General features: G+C 41.4%; 1 protein-coding gene across 1 annotated transcript in view; it reads left to right on the top strand.

Annotated features, from left to right (window-relative positions):
* Positions 1 to 26,948, top strand: part of b4galnt4a (beta-1,4-N-acetyl-galactosaminyl transferase 4a) — a 443,680-nt gene that overhangs the window by 93,420 nt on the left and 323,312 nt on the right. Inside the window, exons 3-5 of the mRNA XM_039738621.1 lie at positions 2,430 to 2,540; positions 10,307 to 10,402; positions 21,390 to 21,480. Coding sequence (XP_039594555.1) covers positions 2,430 to 2,540; positions 10,307 to 10,402; positions 21,390 to 21,480 — 298 coding nt within the window. The remainder of the gene's footprint in view (positions 1 to 2,429; positions 2,541 to 10,306; positions 10,403 to 21,389; positions 21,481 to 26,948) is intronic.

Here is a 26,948-nt window from a genome sequence, read left to right as displayed (position 1 = left end):
GTTTCCAGTGGTCAAATGAGATGTCTGAACTATTTACAGTAGGAAGAAAGCTAAGTTTTAGTGGAGTCATTTTGTTCTTATCTCGAAGTTGACTTGTTGTTTACTGACACCAGCAATCACTAGAAGATCAGAGGTTCTATTGGATAAGGGGCTAAGATACTTATCCAGGTTCTGTAAGATTCTAGTCCAAGTGTTAAAAGCTTTAATAATATCGAAAGCAGTGCTGATTCAGGTTAAACCCTTTCAGAGGTAGTAAACTGGGATCAGACTGTGGCCTGTGATCCCTGCAGAGCTGGCTCCTGGACTTTGTTATTAGTATTTAGTGTATTTAGGGTGTTTACTATAGCAATAGTGTATTAAGTGCAGTCATTTCAGGGTAACCAGTCCCTGGTAGTAACGATTCAGTCATTGCACTGATGCGAAGCTGAGAGCAAGATTGGCTTCAGCCATTATTAAAGTGTTCAGGTTCAGCCCTTGCACGGTGTAAAACTGAGAGTCAGATTTGTCCCAGCAGCAAGCTGTCTGCGCGCTCTAAGGATTCCAGAGATAAGCATTACGGGATGTTCAAGTAAAACGAAGCCTGTAAGCTCAGGAGCATTATTTAAGCATTTCTAGGATTAACTTGTCTACCAATAGCAAAGAACCTTAGAGACTAAAGTGCCTTTCGCAGTCTCTTTTGTGATGAAACATTTGGCGTAGTCGGCAGGATTTTGTAGGATTGTCCATAATGTTAGGGTATTTTTGAGATATCCAGTAGCCAAATGAGATGTCTAAACTATTTAGGAAGAAAGCTAAGTTTCAATGGTGTCATTTTGTTCTTACCTCAAAGATAACTTGTTGTTTACTGATCCCAGCAATCACCAGAGGGTCGGAGGTTCTATAGGATGAGGGGCTAAGATACTTATCCAGGTTCTGTAAAATTCTAGTCCAAGTCATACGCATTAAAAGCTTTAGTAATACAATAAGCACTGCTTGTTCAGGTTCTGGGATCAGACTGTGGCTCCTGGACTTTATTATTAGTATTTAGTGTATTTATGGTGTTTACTATTGTAGTAGTGTATTGATTTCAGCCATTGTTAAAGTGTTCAGGTTCAGCCCTTGCACGGTGTAAAACTGAAATTCAGATTTTTCCCAGCAGCAAGCTGTCTGTACGCTCTAAGGATTCCAGAGATAAGCATTGTGGGATGTACAAATAAAATAAAGCCTGTAAGCTCAGGAACATTAGTTAGGCGTTTCTAGGATTAACTTGTCCGCAAATTAAAAAAAAAAAAAATCGTAGGGTACTAAAGTACCCTTTATGGACACTTTTAAAATAAATAGCTTGTCTCTGCGGAACCCAAAGTCCACCTGACTGCACTGTGAGGATTATGGTTTCTAATTTCTCCAACATCTTCACTACTATCCAGCCAAACTCAGAGATCTGCAGGTGGATGAGCCTGTGGTGTCCTGGATGAAGGAAGGTCAGTTTGTGAGACTCAAGGACTGTGTGAGCAACACTGGAGCACCACAGGGAACAGGACTGTCTGCCCCACTCTTCAGTCTGTACACCTCTGACTAGAAATATAACAGCAGGTCAGGTCACTTGAAGAAATTCTCAGATGAGTTTTCTCAAATGGAGGAGACAGAGGAGGGGAGGCAGGGAGAGAACTTTGAGAACTGCCTGCACCTTAACATCAGCAAAATCAAAAAAAACGCTTATTAATTGTCACCGCACCAAAGTGCCTCAATGTCTAATCACTAATAAGGGGGTGGATGTAGAGGTGGTCCACTCCTACAAGTACTTGGTGGCCCACAGCAGTGACAGTTTGGACTGGTCTCAGAACACAGAGGAACTGAAGAAGAAAGGAAAGAGCAGGCTCTTCTACCTTAGGAGACTGCATTCCTTTAATGTACAAATTGACATCCATCACATCATCTATAACTCTGTGATGGCCAGTGTGGTGTGCTGGGCTGGTAACATCACATCAGGAGAGACCCACCAAATCAATAAGCTAATTAAAAGGGCAAGTTCAGTTATGAGACACACTCTGGACCCCCTGGACTTAACAGAGGAGAAGAAAATGAAGACCAAACTGAGCCCCATTATGAACAATGTTGCACATCCTCTCTCTGACAAACCAGCACTGAGGACTTCTAGTCAATGAATCAGCAGAAGTGTGTTGAGAATAGGGATGGGGGTCCTTTATACCAACAGCATCTATTATATAGTGCCTTTCATATCTATCTATCTATCTATCTATCTATCTATCTATCTATCTATCTATCTATCTATCTATCTATCTATCTATCTATCTATCTATCTATCTATCTATCTATCTATCTGTGAGCTAGTGGATCTGTTAATACATGTGTGTTTAAACCCAAGTTCAAATTTTTATTTTTGACAAAAAAAAACGTATATATATATATAATTTTTTTTTTTTAAACAGGTGATAGGCCTAGGCCATCTAGAAGAGCTGAATGGAGATGACGGCCAGTATCTTAAACAACTGAAGAAGTTCCTCATCGATAAACAAAACCTTTTGCCCTGGAAGTCAGAGGTGAGATGTATTCTAAGCTTTGAGAGGTAATAATGAGGTTGTATTTGCACTCACAATGCCTTACTCAGCCAGCAAGGGGCAGAGATAACATTCTGAACTCTTACAGGGGGGACTTCAATATGCCAACATGGGAAATAAATAAATATAAACATTTGTATTTATATTTGTGTATATATACATATATATATTGTAACAAAGGTGCTATATAGCGACCGACCCGGCACAGATTGGACACGGGAGGCACATATAAAAGTAAATAAACTGTTTATTTTCTTCAGGTGGAGGGCACGTCTTCCCTGTGTCCACCAGCCACAACATAGTCCCAAGCACAAACTCAAAACACACAAGGTATAGCACCACACACTCTTCTCTTCTACCTCCACAAGCTTTGTCCTCCTCCTCCCGACTCTGGCTGTTGAGTGGTGTTTGCTGGCTCCTTTAATGGCCTACCCGGAAGTGGTCCAGGTGCTTCATCACCTGTTTACGGTTGCACTCCCAGGTGGGGCTGAAGATATGTCCAGTTGGGCTCAGGAGCCCATGTAGCGCCCCCTGACAGCCACCCCAGATCCCAACAGGGCTGTGGAGAATTTCATCTCCCATGGAGCCCTGAGGAAAGCTGAGGCACCACCGTCAGCCAGGGAGTCTGCCACCAAGTGTCCCGGGGGAGGTATTGAGCAGCCCATGGTTTCTCCCCCGGACTACTGTACATCGAAGGTATATATAAAAACACACAGTTGTGCACTTCTTAATGTCCATGATATGTTCTGTTAAATAGACATTTATATAATTTGTGCCTGCTTTGAGTAAATACAGAGAGATAACATTGTATATATATATATATAAACATATTGTAAAGATACACAAAAAAGGCAGGAAAAGGTTTGGCGAACCGCCCCCTATATTGTACAAAGCAAAAAACTCAAAGTTTCAATAAATGGCTCCAGAGCAACATATGGTTCTGTGCCTAAAACAGGGACAACTAAATCTATCTATCTATCTATCTATCTATCTATCTCTATCTATCTATCTATCTATCATATAGTGCCTTTCACATCTATCTATCTATCTATCTATCTATCTATCTATCTATCTATCTATCTATCTATCTATCTATCTATCTATTATATAGTGCCTTTCATATCTATCTGTCTGTCTGTTTTTAGTATATAGTGCCTTGCATATCTGTTTATCTCCCATGAGCCACCACTGAGATTTTCTTGTTACTGTGTATCCCATATCCCCGTGTTATTTGTTTATTTTTTGCTCCCTTTTAAACTCTCTTAGCGCACAGACTGAGGAGTAAATTGATTTTATTCATGGAGCCCATCTGGCAGTCCATTGACCTTTGTTCCCTGCATGATTGATGCCTTTGTGTTCCTCCCATATTGAATGCAATTACAGGCAGTTTGGGAATACATTACATGAAATGCATCATTGGAAATGTGCCTCCTGCAAGCTGGAAACAGTCCTAATGGAGAGTGATATCCAGCAGATAATCCATTAATAATAATGGAAACCACAACAGCAACAACGGGAAAAGAAAAACGGCCCAAGGTTTGGGAAGGAATTACTGTACCTTGTGATCGTGAAGCCCCCACTTGTGAGGAACCTGAGGGTAAAAGTGGAAAACCAGGATGCAGCTTCCTGGAATGAATGTCCGACTCTTGTCTGCCCAGTTGGCTGATCTCGTGAATGAAAAGTCAGTGAGCCATATGAGGGTCCCTTAGTCATGGCCGTACTGCTCGAGTTCTTTATCCTACTGACTGATGTTGTCATCAGTTGATTTTTTGCAGCCATGAAGGGCAATATATAGAAAAATGGGTCAACAGGCTTACATTTATTCTGTTTTTTCCTCCCCCTTTCTTTTAAAGGAATTTACCACCCAACTTGCATAACTGGTTTATTTCATGAGCAGTTCTCAGTCTGGGTGGGATTTTTATAGCGATATGCTGTTGGTGCCCATGTGACCACTGGTTCAGAGAATGAGAGCAGGATATCAAAGTGCAGTGGAAGCCCAGTGGGCCCCGTGTGCCAGTAGGTGGCAGTACTTTTGTTATTTGTGTATGACAGGGATCACATCGTACTACAGGGCGCACCTTCTTGCTCTTGTCAGTTCATGATTATGCAAGGCAGAGGAAAAAAAAATTGAGTCCAGTGGCACAGCAGCGCCACGAGGGGAGCTGCGGTCTCAATCTGGGGGCTTCTGTTGTGTTAACAAGTCCCCACAGTTCTCTGTAATTTATGCTGTTATTTCAAATACATTTATTCAATTTCAGCAATGGCAATGAAACATATTGCTAGTGAAAGTGTTTGGCCGAGTGATCCTAACTGCAAACACGTGATTAGCTTAGTTGATTTTTGGTACACAAAAGTGATATGTTTAGGGTATGTGAATAGGGTCCGCTGGAACCTGACCCCATTTTTCCCCACAGAATCAATGCTTCAGTATCTGTAGGTTCTACTTCTGCTGGGTTTTCCGGGAATGTAACCCCTGTGGATAATGGGAATTAACCGTATAAACTAACAATACACAATGTACAAGGCCATATAGTGGCAAAGTAACTTAATGTGATGTCATTTTTTAATTTATGACATTGCAGACATACAACCATTGTGCAGGACAGAGACCTTATATTCAATACCACACATGTGCAGATGACTTTGAATTTCTCAATTAATTGTCCGTATTGAAAAGCATCCATTTATCTAAATGTGAGTATATAACGTAATACCCACCTCTGTAAAGGAACGAGTGTGTGTCTGATTGCAATGTCTCTGTTATTCCAACAGATGGCGCATCACAAACATCCAGCTTAACTAAAGGATACGTTTCTGGTTGCTTTGTTTCTCCCTGTCATGATTTATGTTAAAAACTAACACTTCATAGCTTTTTTCTTTAAGAGAAGCCATGTTGTGTACCATTGTCAGGGTCTAGGGGAGGGGTCTCTGGGGTCATGACCTTAACTTAATCCACAACTGTCATAAAAGGTCAGGAATGTTATCTGATCTGCAGATAAAATCCTTCATGTCAATTTGCTCTCTTGTGCGTTTTCCCTTCTTCTATTGCCTGCTTTTGACTCATTGCCCGTTAATTGAACTTGATTTTAACTGTCAGTTGGGTTATGGTTGCCACGATTTACTTTTATGTTCTTTTGTTTTTCCTTTTGCCTGTTTCTCCCGGTTTACTCACAAAATCAGTTCTCCTGTTTTCCTGTGGAGTCAGGACACTCCCATTCCAAACAATGGCACATCACAAACAATTTTTAGGCAAATAATGCATTGCATTTTTCATTCCAGCAGATGGCGCATCACAAACATTAGCGCTGCTTTTACGAATCTCATACAAAAAGACATGAAACAGAGACAGATGCCTTGCATGGTACACTGCAAATATTAACTCTGAGGTCTATATTGATTACTTAAATTTCAACCCATTTTAGATGGGCAGCAAAGCTTATTGTAGGAATAAAATGCATTGCTTTTGTCATTCCAACAGTTGGCACATCACAAATGTCTACCTTAATAAAAGGATAAGTGTCTGTGTCCTTCTGGTTGCTATGTCTCTGCCATTACAAAAGATGGCACATCACAAACGTTTTTAGTAATATAATGCATTGCATTCGTCATTCCAACAGATGGTGCATCACAAACATCAACACTGCTTTTACGAATCCCATACCAAATGGCATATAACAGATATATATGCATCTCATGATGCAATGCAAACGTTAATGCTGAGATCTATGTTGATTATATTTCAACCCGTTTTAGATGGGTAGCAAAGCCCATTGTATGAAAAAAATTCATTGCTTTTATCATTCCCACAGATGGTGCATCACAAATGTCTACCTTAACAAAAGAGTAAGTGTTTGTGTGTCTGTATGTGTGTCCATCTGGTCACTATGTCTCTGCCATTACAAAATATGACACATTACAAATGTTTTTAGCAACAAATTGCATTGCATTTGTCATTCCAACAGATGGTGCATCTCAAACTTCAACACTGCTTTTACGAATCCCATTCCAAATGGCGTATAACAGAGATATATGCATCTCATGATTTACTACAAATGTTAATGCTGAGGTCTGCGCTGATTATTTAGATTTCAACATGTCTTAGATGGGAAGCACAACTAGTTTGTAGTGATAAAATTCATTTGTGTCTGTCATTCCAACTGAATGCGCATCACAAACATTAATGCTGCTGTTGCGAACCTCATACCAATTGGCATATAACAGAGATATATGCATGTCACGGTCCACTGTAAACGTTACTGCTGAGGTCTGCGTTGAATATTTAGATTTCAACACATCTTAGACAGGTAGCACAACAAGTTTGTAGTTATAAAATGCATTGTGTCTGTCATTCCAACAGATGGCGCGTCACATGTTTAACACTGCTGTTATGCAACCCACACCAAATGGCATATAACAAAAGGTATATGCATTACACTGATCATTCCAACAGACAGGGTATCATAAACATTTGCTAAATTATTTTATTTGTGAGAGGATTAAAGGGAGCTTAGGGCAATGGCAAGGTGCATGAAGAGGTGACGTCTCATGCCAATTTCATATTTCTGATTATCTCTAATTACATTTTGATGAGTCAAAATTTGAACTGCAGGTGTCTTTAATGGGACTGAATTTAAAGGCATCGAAAACATCATTTTAACTCTTCAGAAGGAAAACGAAGGCCTCTCTGATGTGACTTTTGACTGCTCTGAATGTGATTACCGATTTCTCTGCTTCTCTAATCTTCTAATTACAAGTCAGTTGGGGAAAAAACCCATCATTTGCATCTCTTGAAGAGCACGGGAGGCAATTTGCATTTCCACAGGTGGGGAGCAGTTCTGTATTTCTTCTAAAATATAATTGCATAATTTTATTATCACAAAGATGTGGTGGTGACTTGTCAAACTGAGGCATTAAGGCTCTCAAGGGGACCTCCAGGATGGTCAGATAGGACACATGGTGTGAGGCCTCCCTGAGGGGTCAGTGTGACCCATTGAGGTGGACTGGTTGACTTCAGCCATATTGTTTAAATGCAGCATTTAGCAAAACAGATGTCACAAATATTTAATATGTCAGTCAGTCAGTCATTTCCCAACCCGCTATATCATAACTACAGGGTCACAGGGGTCTGCTGCAGCTAATCCGAGCCAGCACAGGGTTCAAGGCAGAAACAAATCCCTGGGCATGGCACCAGCCCACCGCAGGGCATGAACATGCACCAAGCACAATTTAGGATCGCCAATGCACCTAACCTGCATGTCTTTGGACTGTGGGAGGAAACCCACGCAGACACGGGGAGAACATGCAAACTCCACACAGGGAGGACCCGGGAAGTAAACACAGGTCTGCTTACTGTGAGGCAGCAGCGATACCCACTGCGCCACCGTGCCGCACTTTGGGCTATGCAACATGCCTCAATTACAAAAGAACTTATTCCAACCAGGGAGCTAGACAGATAGATAGATAGATAGATAGATATGAAAGGTACTATATGATAGATAGATAGATATGAAAATCACTATATAACAGATAGATAGATATGAAAGGTACTATATGATAGATAGATAGATAGATAGATATGAAAGGTACTATATGATTGATAGATAGATAGATACTTTATTAATCCCAAGTGGAAATTCACATACTCCAGCAGCAGCATACTGATAAAAAACATTATTAAATTAAAGAGCTAACGCCCCCTGCTGGATTCACTCTGACAGTTAGCATTGAGGTTTTCAGCCAATAAATTATTCAACAACATTTATTTATATAGCACATTTTCATACAAAAAGTAGCTCAAAGTGCTTTACATAATGAAGAATAGAAAAATAAAAGACACAATAATAAAATAAAATAAATCAACATTAATTAACACAGAATAAGAGTAAGGTCCAATGGCCAGGGGGGACAGAAAAAAAAAACTCCAGACGGCTGGAGAAAAAAAAAATCTGTATAGATTCCAGACCATGAGACCGCCCAGTCCCCTCTGGGCATTCTACCTCACATAAATGAAACAGTCCTCTTTGGATTTAGGGTTCTCACGGAAGGACTTGATGATGATGATGGTCACGTAGAGTTCTGCCTTTTAATCCATCCATCATTGTTGGAGCATCATGATGCTTTGAGTAGGTGGCTACCACCACAAAGAAACCGGAAAAAGAAACAGAAGAGAGAGTAGGGGTCAGTACAGATTTTAGAGCCACCATGAATAGTTATTATGATGAATTGAACATACAGAGTATTAGGATTAAGTTAAAGTGAAGTTATGAGAAGGCCATGTTAAAGTAATGTGTTTTCAGCAGTGTTTTTAAAGTGCTCTACTGTATCAGCCTGGCGAATTCCCATTGGCAGGCTATTCCAGATTTTAGGTGCATAACAGCAGAAGGCCGCCTCACCACTTCTTTTAAGTTTTGTTCTTGGAATTCTAAGGAGACACTCATTTGAGGATCTAAGGTTACTATTTGGAATATAACGTGTCAGACATTCTGATATATAAGATGGAGCGAGATTATTTAAGGCTTTATAAACCATAAGCAGAATTTTAAAGTCAATCCTGAATGACACAGGTAACCAGTGTAGTGAGCAGACAGTCAGCCACTCATTATCCCACCCGCTATATCCTAACTACAGGGTCACGTGGGTCTGCTGGAGCCAATCCCAGCCAACACAGGGCGCAAGACAGGAACAAATCCCGGGCAGTGCGCCAGCCCACCACAAGGCATACACACACACACACAACACACTAGGGACAATTTAGGATTGCCAATGCACATAACCTGCATGTCTTTGGACTGTGGGAGGAAACCCACGCAGACACGGGGAGAACATGAAAACTTCACGCAGGGAGGACCCGGGAAGCATTGAGGGATGAGGACACTCACTTTTATAGCTCCCAGACCTGAAGGGGTGTGGTCAGTGGGCACTGTGGGTAATAAGAGAGACATGATAATAGAGTTAGTGTTCACGCCCCCTGGTGTCCCAGAGTGGTAGTGCTTAGCCCGGTAGGTGACCCTCAGAAAAACATGCATGACATGTGCCTTTTATAAGTGCCGAACATCATGATATTGACAATCATTGGACATCAAATCAAACTGAAAATTGGATATTTTGCCCAGCCATAAACATAGCCTTGATGATCATCTTTCTTTTGATAGAACAAGTGTCTCTGTCTTGATTTGAAACCCCCCAGCTCAGGACTTCTTTCCCCCTTTGGCCATTTCTCAGTTCCTGTCCCACCATAAAGGTGCAGTTCCCACCGTCACTTTGGGATCCCTAAACACAGTTAAATGAGGAGACAAGCAGTAAGGGTGAGGTGGCACCACTATAGATTGCTGCCCTGCTAGAGTTTGGGGTTTTTCTCTTTTTCTTGTGTGTCATGGCTGAGTGTTGTACAGTAGATGTGTAATTTCTGTTCTTTTGATGTTTGGTTTGACTGGACGTCTGTTTTAATTAACGCCACTGAGAAAGTCTTCTGGAATCTTCTTCTGAGTGGAGCAAGCAAAGAAAAAGAGAGACTCTGATAGACCAGGCTGACCTTTGTGCCACTTTCACTTTGCCGGTAGTTTTAAATAGAAACGTTCAGCTCATAATAAACAAGTGCTTGGCTCGATGAAAAGATGCCGAGGAACGGAATGCAAGACTTTGAACATGAAGGCGCTTTGTGAAGTAAAGACTGACTAAGTAATTCACATGGCCGTGTGCGCATCACTTTCTCACTCCATGTCTTGTCTCGTCTTGTCTTTTCTTTTCAGTACAAAGGCCAGGCTAATCTCCACGTGTTTGAGGACTGGTGTGGATCCGCCGTTTCCCAGTTGAGAAAGAACCTGCACTTCCCGCTTTACCCCCACGTAAGTACCAGAAAGGCTCAGAGATGGCATTTCTACGCCCTCCTCCTGCTCTTTGCCCATCCCGTTGGGCACATGTGCTATAAGGGGATATCAGCGGACTGTCCTCTTTGATGAAGTGGGGTTAGGGTTAGGGATAACTCGAATGCATTTTCAAGTAAATGCTAGTGAGGCAGCACTAAGCTTTAAGAGCTTATTCTAAAATTTTATTGATTAGATCCTGCCAGGTTTTGAAAAAGTTCTGCACAGATCCTTTAAAGTGAGAATCTGATTTTTTCCAAATTTAAATAATTTAAAACATCAGTTACCCACTGACTTGAAAGGGGAGGGTTAGGATTCTTCCAGTTTAGCAAAATATGTCTGCGTGCAATAGTGTAGTGAAGTCAATCACAGTTTGCTTGCTTTGCCCCCCTGTGAACCCACCAAACACAGCTGTTAGTGGGTTAGGAGGGATTGTGACACCAAGGCTGTCTGAAAGGCATTTAAAGATTTTGGTCCAGAATGTTGTTAATTTAGTGCAGGCCCAGAACATGTGACCCAGTGAGGCTGGAGCTCGAGTGCAACGTTCACAAGTTGGCTCTCGCCCTGGAGACATGTTGGACTGTTTTAAGTGAGACAGATGTGCTCGATATATAATTTTGAGTTGAATAATGGTATGCTTTGCGCATATGGAGCTTGAATGAATTCTCTGCATTGCTACCTTCCACTCCTTTTCTGATATGTTGAGTGAGAGATCTTCTTCCCATTGTCCTCTTGGATCTTTGACAGGGAGGGACTGTAAAATATTTTTATATATTGCAGAAATGCTGTCTGAGACCTCGAAATTGAGCAATATTTTTTCCAGCATAGAGGAAAATTAATATTTTGAACTGAATAACTTTGCCACTGATCAGAGCTGTAGAGTTGTTTGAAAAAGTAGCTGCGAATCTGCACCTGACTTTATACTCGTAAAACATGGGTCAAATACTCAGTTCAAAATATTAGTTGGAGCTGCTTTGGGCATTCCATGTCAAAGTACCTAAACTAATACAGCCATTGCAGCTTACCGTATACCAAACTGGCTCATTTGCCTTGTGATCGTCTTCTCCGATACACCATATAGATCTGCAATCTGTCGTACTTTTAAACCGCATAACAGAAGGTGTTCTATTGACTCAGCTGGAATGTCAAAGGTTGGACGTCCAGAGCAGGGAACTGTGTCACCTGAACTGGAGTGTAGCAGAGTCCGTTCCACCTGTTCTTCGATAATTTCAGAAACAGTTTCATCTATATCGGAGTCTAAAAGGGCCGCCAACATTGTAATTTCTTCCGATAAATCTTCAATTCTCTCTCTGAAATACGTAATATCTTGAGCAGAATCCATTTCATCGGCAGTAGTAAGCATTTTTCTAATTAATTCTTGTGCTATCGATTCACCAATCAGTAACTAGAGGGCGTGTTAGAGCCCACCCTCTCAACTTTGACGAGTGAAAATGACAGTTTTATTTCAAGTCGTATTTCATGACGGTTTGCAGGAATGTTACGGACAAAATGAAATAAATAAATAAGCAACAAAAAACATTTTGTGACACATTTATTTATTTATGCTCTCATTTCATGACACATTTATTTATTTATGCTCACATTTCACAGTACTTTTATTTATTTACGCATTTATTTATTTATTTAATTTTGTCCGGAATATTCCTCCATAGATTGGAAGCTAAGTGTTGGCCTTTAATAAATCCAGTTTGGTCTTGTGATATTACCGAAGGCTGCACTTTCTCCATCCTTCAAGCTAGGACCTTAGAGGGTATCTTAACATCATTATTCAGAAGTGAAATTGGTCTGTATGATGCTCATTGTAACAAGTCCTTATTTTGTTTAGGAAAGACGGTGATTAATGCTTGGTGAAACGTTTGAGGTAGAATTTGATTGTCTCTGGCTTCTGTAAATGTTGCTAATAAGAGGGGGGCTAGCTGAGTGGAGAATTTCTTATAAAATTCTATAGGGTAGCCATCAGGGCCTGCTGCTTTCCCACTCTGAAGTGACTTTATAGCATCTAGTAATTCTGATAGTGCCAGAGGTTTATCCAATTCCTCTGCACTGAGACTCTATTTGTGGTATCTGTAATGTATCCAGAAATGCATTAGATTGTATGTTGTCTTCTTAAAACTCAGTAGAATATAAGGATTTATAGTAGTCTAAATGTGTGCATTATATTTTTATGGTCAATGATTTTATCTCTGTTCGTGTTGGTGATTGCTGGGATTGCATTGTGAACTTCTTGCTTGTGGATTTGTTGAGCTGAGAGGTTATTAGTTCATAGTAATGATGTCTTGATTTATAAATAAGTTGTTCAGTTTCTTTAGTTGTCAAGAGGTTGAATTCTGAATGCAGAGCCTGCCTTTTCCTATGAAGAGCCTCGCCTGGGATGTTCTTCGTCTATTCTTGTAATTTCACTTCTTAGCTCTGATACTTTCTTGGTTTCTAAGTTTTTACTGTGGGAGAGATATGAAATAATCTGTCCTCCTAAGAAGGCCTTTAGAGTTTCCCAGAGTATTCCTGCAGACACCTCTTAGGATGTATTTATCTCTAGGAAGAAACTGATATGTTTTGATATAAATTCTGTACAGTTCTCGTCTGCTAATAGAAGCGGTTAAGATGCCATCTGCTAGATTAGTATGTGGGGCATAATGATTTTAGCTCCCAGATCAGAGGGGCATGGAAATAACAATAGCGTCGTACTTGCAAGATTTTATCGTAGGCAAGAAATTGTTATCTACAAAGAAATAATCAACTCTTGAGTAGCAATGATGCACTGGTGAGTAGAAGGAATATGTTCTTGAGTTTGGGTCTAGAAACCTCCAGGGGTCTGATAAGTTGTGGTTAGTTAAAAACTGTGTAATTGTCTTTGCAGTGTTAGATGTCATCCCCCGTGTGACAGGAGTCCTATCTAAGAGTGGATTTAAAACACAATTAAAGTTCCCAGCCATTATAATTTTATGAGTGTTCACATTGGGCATGGATGCAAATACATTTTGCATGAATTCCCTATCATTGACATTGGGTGCATAAACATTCATCAAAATTACTTTACAGTTAAATAAATTGCCCATGACAATCACATATCTTCCTTCGGGATCAGATACTACATCTAATACTACAAATGAGACTGTTCTATGTATAAGGATTCCCACACCTCTAGTTTTCTTTGTAAAACTAGAATGGAACATTTGGCCCGTCCAGTCTTTCTGCAGCAGGAACTGATCCTTGCTTAGTAAGCGGGTCTCCTGTACTGTTTTTTATACTGTTTTAGCGTTTAGACCTGTTAGGTGAGAGAATACTTTCTTTCTCTTTAATTTGTGATTCAGGCCTTTAACATTCGAACTCACAAAGTTAACTGTCCCATCATGGAGACATTAATTCTGAATTTTTGATGTCATTTTGTAATCTTAACTAGAAGTGAGACAGCTTTGACCTTAATTTCCAATTTTCCAACAAGTTATTGCCATGCAGCCTATTGTTATGTTGGTAGGTATAATTATAAGGATTAAAAGAATATATTAGAAATAGCTTGCTCTCTTTCTCCCCCCTTATCCCCCCCCCCATTTTGCCTCCCCACATGAGGCTGGACCCCACTTCACAAAGTCCCAGTCTTCTGACATACCCAGAGACAGAGCACGTCCAAAACAAAGCAAGCCCCCTAGCAGCGGCGTTTGAGGATTAAAAGGTAGAGATATCTATAGGGTGATCCAGATCTAATTATGCAATTTTCATTACGCTATAACTTATTTAGTTTATTACATAGAGAATTCACAAAAATTTTGTTGCCGATAGATGGCAGCACCTGCCCTGCATTCCAAAATGGCGGGGAGACGATTGTCATTTAAACAGCGAGTGCGATGTGTTCGCCTTTTTATAATTGCATAATTAGATCTGGACCCCCCTGTATTGCCGATAAAGTCTAAATACTATAAGCATAAAATAAAATCTTCAACAGCCTTGAAATATTAAGACAGTAAGCCCAGGGAATGGTGTTAAAAAGTGGCCCTGGATAAGCATAGTAAACGTTAATGCAATAATAACTACAAACCAAGGGTATGATGTTAAACGGCCTCCTTTAGAATAGTAAAAAAAAAAAAAAAACTACTTTAATTTCTTCCATACTTCCGTGTGTAATTATTACATAAACAAAAAGTGTCTGAAAAGAGAAAAGGATGTATAATTATGGTACCCGTATCATTTCAAGCGGATCAGACAGCAGGTAATATCCTCTTGCCATGACATGACAGAATGCGACTCACTATCGTATTTTAAAAAAGTGTTGGCATCAGCTTCCTTAACTCCTTTTCTGCTTCCTCCTTGGTGGAGAAGATGTAATATTTGTCTTGAATATCCACTTTCAGTTTGGCAGGATACAAGAGGCCGGATCTGATATCAGCTTTCTGTAACCGCTGTTTAATGTTGTAAAAAGCTGCACGTTTAGCAGCTGTTGAGGGTGAGAAATCTGGGAAAATACGAATGTGGTTATTTTCAGTTATAATCTCTTGTTTGTGTCTGAGAAGTACCATTACATTAAGCTTAAATTGTAATCTCTCAAAGCGGACAATTAGAGTCCTAGGTTTAGAGGTATTTGATCCACGTATGCGATAAACTGCCGCTGTCTCGGTATCTGATCTAAAGTCCTCAACTACGAGTTTCACTGGGTTTGGACTTTCACGATTCTCAAGTAGACCTTCGATTCTAATATTATTCCTTCTGCATCCATTTTCCAGAGCCGCAAGTCTGTCTCTGAGTTTTTTGCATTCAGAATTTGCAGCTGTAGCTTTTCCATCGGCGGTATATGCAAAATGTTCCGCTGTTTCAATTCAAGTCGTGATTGTCTGCTTAACGTCTTTCAGCTGATTGGCAAGTTCTCTCAGTTTAGACACATTTTCCTGAATGTGTTCCTCAAGTTTTCCCAGCATACTTTTAAAGTTTGCATCAAAACGATTATATATATACATTTTCCCAAGTCTTTATTATCCTGCCGCAGCTCTTGCATCTCCAGCCGCAGCTTCTCGTTTGTCTTGAGCAAGCCATTTATTGCTTTCTTCATATTTTTCTGAATGTCTTTCTTGAACTCACTTATGGCCGTGGCCAATGTTGCGATCATTTCCTTCATTTTGGACAAATCGTTTCGGCTTTCGTGCTCCGTGAGTGAAGTGGCAAACCCAGTTACAGCCGATGCCTCCGGCTCGCGAGGAGTAGATGAAAGCACGGACTGCAAGGCCATTTCTAGTGATCTTGGTGGACTCGGCGAGCTATCGTGACCTGCACCACTTGCACCTTCACTCCCATTTTCGCTCTCGACTGGAGATGATACAGCAGAGCGGGGACCTGGGAAGTTTGTGCTTTCGCCTGTCTGTTCCAGGTCAGTCTCTGAAAGGCCATACCTTGCACTTGGGGTTAATGTCAGTCTAAACTAAAAGTTTCTTTTCCGTTTCTTTCTGACTCCCTTTCTTGTTACTCATGTTTATATACTGTAGTAGAAACTCCTAAATAAAGGATACCTCAGGATAATAAGAAAAAAGAGAGAAAATAAAGCCGCTGCAACGGAGCTCCGCTTCAGACGTCCATCTCCCGTAATGGACGAGACACAAGTTTATTTCTAATACCCTCATTATATCCATTTTTGCCAATCACTAAGAGAAGAACTTTGGAACCTCCAGGAGTCTCCTTAGAGTTGGCTATGTGGCCAAAATTGTTTTGAGTAATCATGTAAGAAGGCCCTCGGTCAGTTAGGTGACCAAACACCCAGTGGTCACTTTAACAGAAATCCGGTTTGCTCCCAGAGTCCAAAGACCTTCAGGTTAGGTGGATCGCCATTGCCGTTGTTCATTTGGCCCTAATGTGTGTGTGTGTGTGTGTGTGTGTGTTCACAGTGTGATGAACTGGCACCCTGTCCAGGGAGTGTGTCTGCCCTGAGCCCAATGCTTATTGGGATAGGCTCCAGCTGCCCTGCAATCCTACTCTGACTAAACAGGTTTGGAAAATCCTGTATTTAGACAGATTTATTGTGTACTAGCTGTCCCCTGTGACTTTACCCGCAAACAGAACATGTAAAAAAAAATGTAATCATTTGTACTGAGAAGAATTTGTATTGATGACTTTCGTATCCGAGGGCCTCTTAACATGTAATATTTTTGGTTTTGCTCTTAGGGGTGAGGATGTAGCTGTGATCTATTTGCCAAAAGTAAAAAAGTTGGCAAGGTATCTCTGGCCAAGGGGAAGATCAGTACGCTCCGACGTCAAACGTTGGCACCGTATCTGATCATGTTCAGCTTTGACTTGAGATCGACCCCCACATGGGAAGAAAAGCACCTGCCAATGAGCAGATACCCTCTAAAAACAACGCAGTTGTCATCTCTCTCTCAAAAACGTCAAACGTTACTCCTTAACAATCTTCAGATGGTAATGTCTGCTGAACAAACAGTTATAGCTAGCTAAGCAGATGCAGGATACGCTCCAACACATGGCGAGAGGTAGAGCGACTTGAACGGAGGCTGGTGAGTGAGTGTGGAAGGCCCTGCCCAGCTCCTGAGGTCCCACCTCCCACTCCCCTCGGCCTGCAGCCCATCTCTCGGATTCACGGGAATAAATCGGTGCTACAACTTACCTCGATGAGACAAATTGCAAAATCAACCAGAGTGTTCAAGCAAATTATTGAATAAAAAAACTTGATCTAAATCCGTTAAGTAGTTCTCTCGTTCCCTAGCTAAGTGGGAGGTAAGGTACGCTCCAACACGCAGCGAGAGGTAGAGCGACTCAAATGGAAGCTGGCGCCTGAATGAGGATCGTCCCGCCCCACCTCCCCTCGGTCCTCTGCATTTCCCTCGGAGTTGAGCAAATAAATTGATACCGCAAGCGAACGATGAGAGAAGTGTCGCAAAATCAGCCGGAATGTTCAAGCAAATTATAGATACTGTAAAAACCTGATCTAAATCCGTTAAGTAGTTCTGTCATTCGCTAGCTAAGTGGGAGGTAAGGTACGCTCCAACATGCGGTGAGAGGTAGAGCGACTCAAATGGAGGCTGGCACCTGAATGAGGAGGGTATCGCCCATCAGTCTGCTGTGTCTTCCTTGGAGTCGTGCTAATAAATTGATACCGCAAGCGAACGATGATACATAGTGCGATGAGAGAAGTCGCAAAATCAGCCGGAATGTTCAAGCAAATTATAGATAAAGACCCGATCTAAATCCGTTAAGTTGTCTCATGAAAAGCGGACAGACATACAGACGTTGGATTTTATATATAAAGAGATGTTCCTTACTGTCCTTTTTCTTCTTCTTCTTCTTCTTCTGCTTCTTTTTCTTCTTCTTCTTCTTCCTTTTCTTCTTCTTCTTCTTCCCATTTTCTCATGGGGTCACTATTTTTTATTTATTTATTTTTTTTTTACTAGAATTCTCCAATAGAGGCTTTGCTGTGATTTTTATGTCCGAATGCCATTAATAATGCCAAATATCCCCAAGGCTTGGTAAGGCAACCCTATTGGGGGTCCCTGCTTCTGCCATGCTCTGTTGTGGTCATCTGAAGTACTCCTGGGTCATGTGGAAGCTCTCAAAATTAGGTAGATTTTCTCTCGGCTGTGCCCTCTGGTGGCAAGGATGGACCCCCCCCCAACAGAGTTACCCAATTACCCAACTACAGGGAGTCCAAATTGGGACGGTACCAGAATAACACTGCCATCTTTTCATCTGGGGAATAAAAGTCCCGACCCACCCCTTCCATCCATTAATATGATCACCCAACTAGGACAGGAGCCTAGAGCCATCCTGGCCGGGTTGCACCTCCACTAATGTAGTCCATCCTTTATGGACCTCCAGGTTGGGTAAGACATCTCTCTCTCTGGCCCAGTCAGGATGCCAACCCATCCATTCAAGCATTTAAAGCTGATTGGTGTAACAACAGACAGAACAAAGTGAAAGTTTTGGGGCACCTTGCGGCCAAACCCGTATAATTATGATGAAAATTGTTTGAGAACAAAAAACACTGCAAAGTGTGTCACCCTGACTTTCGTCTCATATAGACTGTCCAAGATGACAGCTCCTCATTGCATTTCAGACGTTCTGGGTAGAAGACGCGAGTCCATGTAGACAGAACCAAGAAGTGACGCCAAAGATGGAATGGTGACAACATGTCTTTCTGCAGGGGCGAGGAGAAGAGAGACTGTTGTCATGCAGCACCATCTCCTGTCTCGGCGGAGAGTTACCACCACCTAAGCCTTTCAGCTGTTCCCCACCCGTGATTTTAGATAATTGTATGAATAGTCAGCTGGATGGGTGGTCCTAATAATTTGCTTAGTGAGTGTATCTACCATGTTCTTACCATACAAGAAATCCTACACAGATAGCGTTGTACTCCTAGATGATAAATACTGTAAATACTCATATAAGTCGGGAAACCCAAAAAATCGATCATAAAATCAGACCCCGACGCCCGTTCAAACATACAACATCTACATTTTTTTTCTTTTTACATCTTCTTGCCTCCTCCAACCTCGCAGCAGTTTCTAAGACATTGAATTTTGTTACAGTAGTGCAGTTACCAATTTCTTTCGCCACTTCAACGACTTTTAATTTAAAACCAGCTTCATATTTTCTTCTGATCGAACGCTCCATCGTAGATAAGGGATACAAAAAACACTAAACAGTGCAAATGTCGCTTGAAAGTAGTTTGGGTATTACACGGCGGGCATGTAGGCACATTACATAGAAAAGAAAGGCTGTGTACGCCGTGGTTGCTCTCTCAGGTGGGCGTTAGCATATCGTAATCTCTTGGACCAATAGCGTGAGTTTTCCGCATTCGACTTATATGACCGACATTATAAAATACCATAAATTATATGATAAAATCAAGTCCTGACTTATACACGGGAGAACTTATTAATGAGTATATACGGTAAATGACAAGTCAGAGAACAGAATTACAGTTATGTGATTGCTTACTGTGGAAAGGCGCTATATTAAATAAAGATTGCTCATTCGTTCACTTTAAAATGGTGATTCCCAATGTGGGATGCACGCCCCGCTGGGGGGCAATTTGATTTTTTTAGGGGGGCAATTCGCAAATTTAGGTATGTTAAACAATTTATAAAATGAAAAAAACAGAAATTCACTGTTAAAAATGATAGATTTTTATTTTTTACAGAGACATTTATATATTTATATAGTGTAAACATAGAAGGGATGGTGAAGAACCCTTTAATTTATGATTTTACAACCGGCTTGGGTTTTTCTACTTAGAAATCATTTTTACCATTAAAATAATATGAATTGTAACAATGATTATAAAATTTTGCAATATAACAAAAAATATAAAATTACAGAATACTGAATAAGCTGTCATTAAAGTTATTTTATATTTATGAATATCACGACAATTATTATATGTTTTCAAAACTGTACTTGCTGTATTTTCATATCCATCCATCCATTATCCCACTCGCTATATCCTAACTACAGGGTCACGGGGGTCTGCAGGAGCCAATCCCAGCTAACACAGGGCACAAGGCAGGAAACAAACCCCAGGCAGGGCGCCAGCCCACCGCAGGGCACACACACACACCAAGCCCACACTAGGGACAATTTAGGATCGCCAATGCACCTAACCTGCATGTCTTTGGACTGTGGGAGGAAACCCACCCAGACACATGCAAACTCCGCACAGGGAGGACCCGGGAAGTGAACTCGGGTCTCCTAACTGCGAGGTAGCAGCGCTACCCACTGCGCCACCATACCGCTCCTTATTTTTAATGTTACTTCATATTATATTATTTTTTTTTTAACAATGTCTTAGAGTAGGAGTTCACTTTTTGAAAAGGTGTATGTTACAGTGGGAGACATCATGATTTTAGTGAGGCCTAGGTGGGGCATGGCCAAAAAAAGGTTGGGAACCACTGCTTTAAAATGAATTGTTTAAGGTACAAATTCAGCACGTTGTGGTGCTTAAATTATATGATGAGTAAGCCAACATGCCCACCATAAAACACGGGGTTGTCACCAACTGTTGCTACAGCTATGAAGAAAAAGTCAGTCAGTGTCCAACCCGCTATATCCTAACACAGGGTCACAGGGGTCTGCTGAAGCCAATCCTAGCCAACACAGGGCACACCCAAACAACAAGCAGACACTAGGGACAATTTAGGATCGCCAATGCATCTAACCTGCGTGTCTTTGGACTGTGGGAGGAAACCCACCCAGACACGGGGAGAACATCCAAACTCGGAAAAGGACTCAGAAAGCGAACCCAGGTGTTCTTACTGTGCCGCCCATGAAGAAAAAGTATGTTAGTCATTTATTATGGCACCTTACAAAGTTAAAGGATGGGGCTTCCTTTAGAAATTTGCTATATAAAATAAAGTGTCACCTCTGTGTACCTGCTTATCCAGCGAGAGGGACACGATCACAAAACTTGTCATTTGTTATAAGTATGCAGCGGCAGGATTCCTAATTGATTAGTGGTCAAGTCGGCCTTTCGCAACCAACAGCTACGGGTGCAATAAATTCATTGTACCGGCAGACATTTTGAGAAGCATGTGAGTTTCCGCACGGGCGTTTGATTTCCAGTTTTTATTTCTGTCGCTTGATATTTTGGAGCCGAAGCACGAAGCTCAAGCTTATTATACAGCACTGCCCTAGAGTGAGTCCGAGCCTGGCATCAATCAGCCTGTTTTCTTCAATTCATTATGACTTTTTAAACCCAAATCTGACAGTTGGATGCTTAGACTGATTGACTTTAATGATGCCGTACAACGCCTCAGTGGAGTTCAAACCTGGCGGTCCGGCTTTCGTGATGAGCTGCCGAATCGGAGGCCACCACCGATTTGTGCTATTTAGGACTTCAGCAGCTGACAGGACCGCTTGGGAAACGAGATGACAAGAAGGCCCCTTGCAGCCCCGCCGTACTAACAGTACTTGTCCTCCGGCCACCGCTGCTCACGTCTTCTTTCTCTGCTTTACTTTTCAGACACGAACGGTGGTAAAGAAGCTGGCTGTGGCCCCCAAGTGGAAAAACTATGGACTGCGCATTTTCGGGTACATTCATCCACCCACAGATGGTGAGTATGTGGTTGATCCTGGGGTGAAAATGTATATTGTTTTAATCCTCTTTGAAAACCCATCTCAAAGGGAGAGAGGAACAAGCAACCTTTATATTATTTAGTGCCTTGAGTGAAAACATTATTTCAAGCTAAGAGTGCGTAGTGCTGCCGCCCTGGCTTTCAATTTTGAGGTTTGCCTGCGTGGAATTTGCATGCTCTCCACATATTGTTCAGAATCCATTAAGAAGGTTAACAGAATGTCAGGTTATACAGCGCCCTGATGTGTGGAGTTGTGCTCCTCGCTCACGGGAATGATCCTCTTCATAAATCAAATGAATGAGAACCGTGGGCCTCATTCTTGGGTAATGTTTGAGTTTGCAAATGAATCTTGCTCTTTGTTCATGAGAATGTCCAAGCCCCAGGAGGTTCTGCTCAAGCTTTATAACACACTGGTGAGGCCTCATCTGGTGTACTGGTGGCAGTTTTGGTCTCCAGACTACAAAAAGGACATAACAGCACAAGAAAAAGTCCAGAAAAGAGCAACTAGGCTGATTCAGGGCTACAGGGGATGAGATATAGACTTATATACCCGAAAGGAGGAGTAAAAATGTGAGGTTTGAATACACAATGAGAGGTCTGAAAATTAAAAGTTCACTTCATGAGAAGGACTTAAGAGTAAATAGTGGACTCTAAGCTTTCAACTTCCCAACAGTGTTCAGAAGCCATTAACAACGGCTAACAGAATGTCAGGTTATATAGCGCCTTGATGTGTGGAGTACAAGTCACAGGAGGTTCTGCTCAAGCTTTATAACACACTGGCGAGGCCTCATCTGGAGTGTTCAGAAGCCATTAAGAAGGTTAAAAGAATGTCAGGTTATATAGCACCCTGATGTGTGGAGTTGTGCTCCTCGCTCACGGGAATGATCCTCTTCATAAATCAAATGAATGAGAACCGTGGGCCTCATTCTTGGGTAATGTTTGAGATTGCAAATGAATCTTGCTCTTTGTTCATGAGAATGTCCAAGCCCCAGGAGGTTCTGCTCAAGCTTTATAACACACTGGTGAGGCCTCATCTGGTGTACTGGTGGCAGTTTTGGTCTCCAGGCTACAAAAAGGACATAGAAGCACAAGAAAAGGTCCAGAGAAGAGCAACTAGGATGACTACAGGGCTACAGGAGATGAGTTATGAGGGAAGAATAAAAGAGCTGAGCCTTAAGGAGATTAAGAGGAGACCTGACTGAAGTGCTTAAAATGCTTAGTCTAGTGGATCGAGACGGTGACTTTAAAATTAGTTCATCAAGAACACGGGGACACAGTTGGAAACTTGTGAAGGGGAAATTTTACACAAACATGAGGAAGTTTTTCTATACACCAAGAACAATAGTCACTTGGAATAAGCGGCCAAGTAGTGTGGTAGACAGTAAGACTTTAGGGACTTTCAGAACTCAACTTTAGAAGAAATAAGTGGATAGGACTGGCGAGCTTTGTTGGACTGAATGGCCTGTTCTCATCTAGAGGGTTCTGATGTTCTATTATCTGAGTGGCTTTCCTGGTGCACATCTTCAGGGTGACTTAATTAATTCATTAATTGGGGGTGTATGTAAGAGAGGACCCAGTAGCGGACTGGCACCCCATCCAAGGTTACTTCCTTCTTTGCTTCACCTTAATCCTGAATTGAATTAAATGGCTTTGGGAATGGGCAGCATGGTTGTGCAGCGGTAGCACTGATGCTTCACAGCAAGGTGGACGGTCATTGTTAAATTGGCCAAGTGAAGGAAAGGATGCTAAAATAGAAAACAAACCTACCCAGTCTATGTCTGGAATGGACTGGGTATAATCACAGGGCCCAGGTGCTAGAGAGGGATAAGGACAAAGCTAAGGTCCTGAACCAATTTTTTTATAGTTTTTCTTTATATATTTAACTTGCTTTAAAATGCAGCTGATTGTATGTTTGGTTCAGTGGAGTGCAGGAGGCATTCTTCTTGTAGATGACTTCTAGCATTTAGAAAGTTCCTCAGCATTAAATATTCACTCCTTTTGCATTTTCAGTGAGAGTTTTATGAAACTTTCCAGGTATGGAAATGTATACCACCTGAGCCTGTGGTATGTATGGACTGAGCTCTTCTAAGACCCAGAGAGCGACTTCTCTTCCTATCTGTGCGCAGTAGACCTGCTCGATTCACTCCTGACTTCTGTCTCAAAGTGATGGGTCAGGGATAGATAGATAGATAGATAGGCACTATATAACTGATAGATAGATAGATGGATACTGTAGATAGATACTATAGATAGATAGATAGATACTTTATTAATCCCAAGGAGAAATTCACATACTCTTTAATCAACCAAAATCCCTACCTGAAAAAAATATATAATTCAACACAGCTTTCAACAAAAAACATAACAGTGGTGTGTCTTTCATTTCCTAGGAACATCTGAATACTGAGGTGTTTTACGAACAAAGATTTTTAGTGACGCAGTATTTAGTTGTATGAAATGAAATCAAATGTGAAAAACTGGCTGTGCACAAATGTGGGTCCCCTTGTCATTGTGCTGATTTGAATGCCTGTCACTGCTCAATGCTGATCACTTGGTTGGATGAGCTCGTTAATCCTTGAACTTCATAGACAGGAGTGTCCAATCATGAGTGGTCAAAGGTATTTAAGGTGGTCAATTGCAAGTTGTGCTTCCTTCCCTTTGACTCTCCTCTGAAGAGTGACAGACAGCATGGGATCCTCAAAGCAACTCTCAAAAGATCTGAAAACAAAGTTTGTTCAGTCTCCTGGTTTAGGGGAAGGCTACAAAAAGCCATCTCAGAGGTTTAAACTGTCAGTTTCAAGTGTAAGGAATGGAATCAGAAAATGGAAGGCCACAGGCACAGTTGCTGTTAAACCAACTCAGGTCTGACAGGCCTAGAAAAATACAGGAGTGGCATATGAGCAGGATTGTGAGAATGGTTACAGACAACCCACAGATCACCTCCAAAGACCTGCGAGAACATCTCACTGCAGATGGTGTATCTGGACATCGTTCTACAATTCAGCACAATTTGCACAAAGAACATCTGTATAGCAGGGTGATGAGAGAGAAGCCCTTTCTGCACTCACGCCACAAACAGAGTCGCTTGTTGTATGCCAATGCTCATTTAGACAAGTCAGATTCATTTTGGAACAAAGTGCTTTGGACTGATGAGACAAAAATTGAGTTATTTGGTCAAAACAAAAAGCGCTTTGCATGGCGGAAGAAGAACACCGCATTCAAGAAAAACACCTGCTACCTACTGTCAAATTTGGTGGAGGTCCCATCATGCTGTGGGGCTGTGTGGCCAGTTCAGGGACTGGGGCCCTTGTTAAAGTCGAGGGTCGGATGAATTCTGTTTACGTGACTTGTCAGCACTTCCGGGTCAAGGTCTATATAAAGGACTGGCGGATACCCAGCAGGAGAGCCGGAGTAGGGAGGGAGTGTGACTGACCTGCTGGGAGGAGAGGAGGAAATTTATTGTGATTATTGATTTATTGTGTATTGTGGTGGTGAAGGTGGTGCTTTGAAGGCACATTATATTGAAGAAAAAATGAAATTAAAATATTTCCTGGTGCTTTTACCTGGTGTGTTGAACGTTTGTCTATTGGGTCTGAGGAGCGACAGCACCCTCTAGTGTCACAATATATATATATACAGTGGTATCTCGGTATACATCCACTTTAGAATACGTCCAACTTGGTATACGTCCTGTTTGGACGCGAAAAAGTTTGCTTGCGTGCTAGAACACCCCGCGCTACCCTTGTTTACCTCTCTCTCGAGACAAAGCCACGACTGCCCACACGCGTCAGTACACCAGTTGCTAGCATTCAGTGAACAACCCGCGCTATAATTCTCTGTGAATTTTCACGTGATTTTGTGTTTTTTCACGTAAATTTGAATTGATTGTTGAAAAGTATGAAGGTGGAATGCGTCTCCGGGACTTGGCTGCTACATACTGTATGCCGAGAACGACGGTATCTACGATTGTGAAAAATAGAGACGTTATTAAAAAGTAAAGTGAGGTAAATTTTTCATTTATTTCATCTAATTGCTTTTGTATTTATGTATTTTAGTATTAAGCAGTGTTTAAATTATTTTTTACAACCCCATCAATGTATAATATGCCAATAACAATACGATTTTTTTTCATGGGAACGGATTAACAATTTTTCCTTTATTACTTATGGAAAAAATTCGTTTGGTATAAGTCCAAGGATCTGGAACGAATTAAGGACGTATACCGAGGTACCACTGTGTATATGTATATATATATATATATATATATATATATATATATATATATATATATATATATATATATATATATATATATATATATATATATATATACATACACTCACCTAAAGGATTATTAGGAGCACCATACTAATACGGTGTTTGACCCCCTTTCGCCTTCAGAACTGCCTTAATTCTACGTGGCATTGATTCAACAAGGTGCTGAAAGCATTCTTTAGAAATGTTGGCTCATATTGATAGGATAGCATCTTGCAGTTGATGGAAATTTGTGGGATGCACATCCAGGGCACGAAGCTCCCGTTCCACCACATCCCAAAGATGCTCTATTGGGTTGAGATCTGGTGACTGTGGGGGCCATTTTAGTACAGTGAACTCATTGTCATGTTCAAGAAACCAATTTGAAATGATTCGAGCTTTGTGACATGGTGCATTATCCTGCTGGAAGTAGCCATCAGAGGATGGGTACATGGTGGTCATGAAGGGATGGACATGGTCAGAAACAATGCTCAGGTAGCCCTTGGCATTTAAATGATGCCCAATTGGCACAAAGGGGCCTAAAGTGTGCCAAGAAAACATCCCCCACACCATTATACCACCACCACCAGCCTGCACAGTGGTAACAAGGCATGATGGATCCATGTTCTCATTCTGTTTACGCCAAATTCTGACTCTACCATTTGAATGTCTCAACAGAAATCGAGACTCATCAGACTAGTCAACATTTTTCCAGTCTTCAACTGTCCAATTTTGGTGAGCTCGTGCAAATTGTAGCCTCTTTTTCCTATTTGTAGTGGAGATGAGTGGTACCCGGTGGGGTCTTCTGCTGTTGTAGCCCATCCGCCTCAAGGTTGTGCGTGTTGTGGCTTCACAAATGCTTTGCTGCATACCTCGGTTGTAACGAGTGGTTATTTCAGTCAAAGTTGCTCTTCTATCAGCTTGAATCAGTCGGCCCATTCTCCTCTGAGCTCTAGCATCAACAAGGCATTTTCGCCCACAGGACTGCCGCATACTGGATGTTTTTCCCTTTTCACACCATTCTTTGTAAACCCTAGAAATGGTTGTGCGTGAAAATCCCAGCAACTGAGCAGATTGTGAAATACTCAGACCGGCCCGTCTGGCACCAACAACCATGCCACGCTCCAAAGTGCTTAAATCTCCTTTCTTTCCCATTCTGACATTCAGTTTGGAGTTCAGGAGATTGTCTTGAC

The sequence above is a fragment of the Polypterus senegalus genome, chromosome 1, assembly GCF_016835505.1.
Source record: "Polypterus senegalus isolate Bchr_013 chromosome 1, ASM1683550v1, whole genome shotgun sequence".
NCBI lineage: Eukaryota > Metazoa > Chordata > Cladistia > Polypteriformes > Polypteridae > Polypterus > Polypterus senegalus.
The sequence above is the reverse complement of the archived record's forward strand: the minus strand, read 5'-3'. Positions and strand labels throughout refer to the sequence as shown.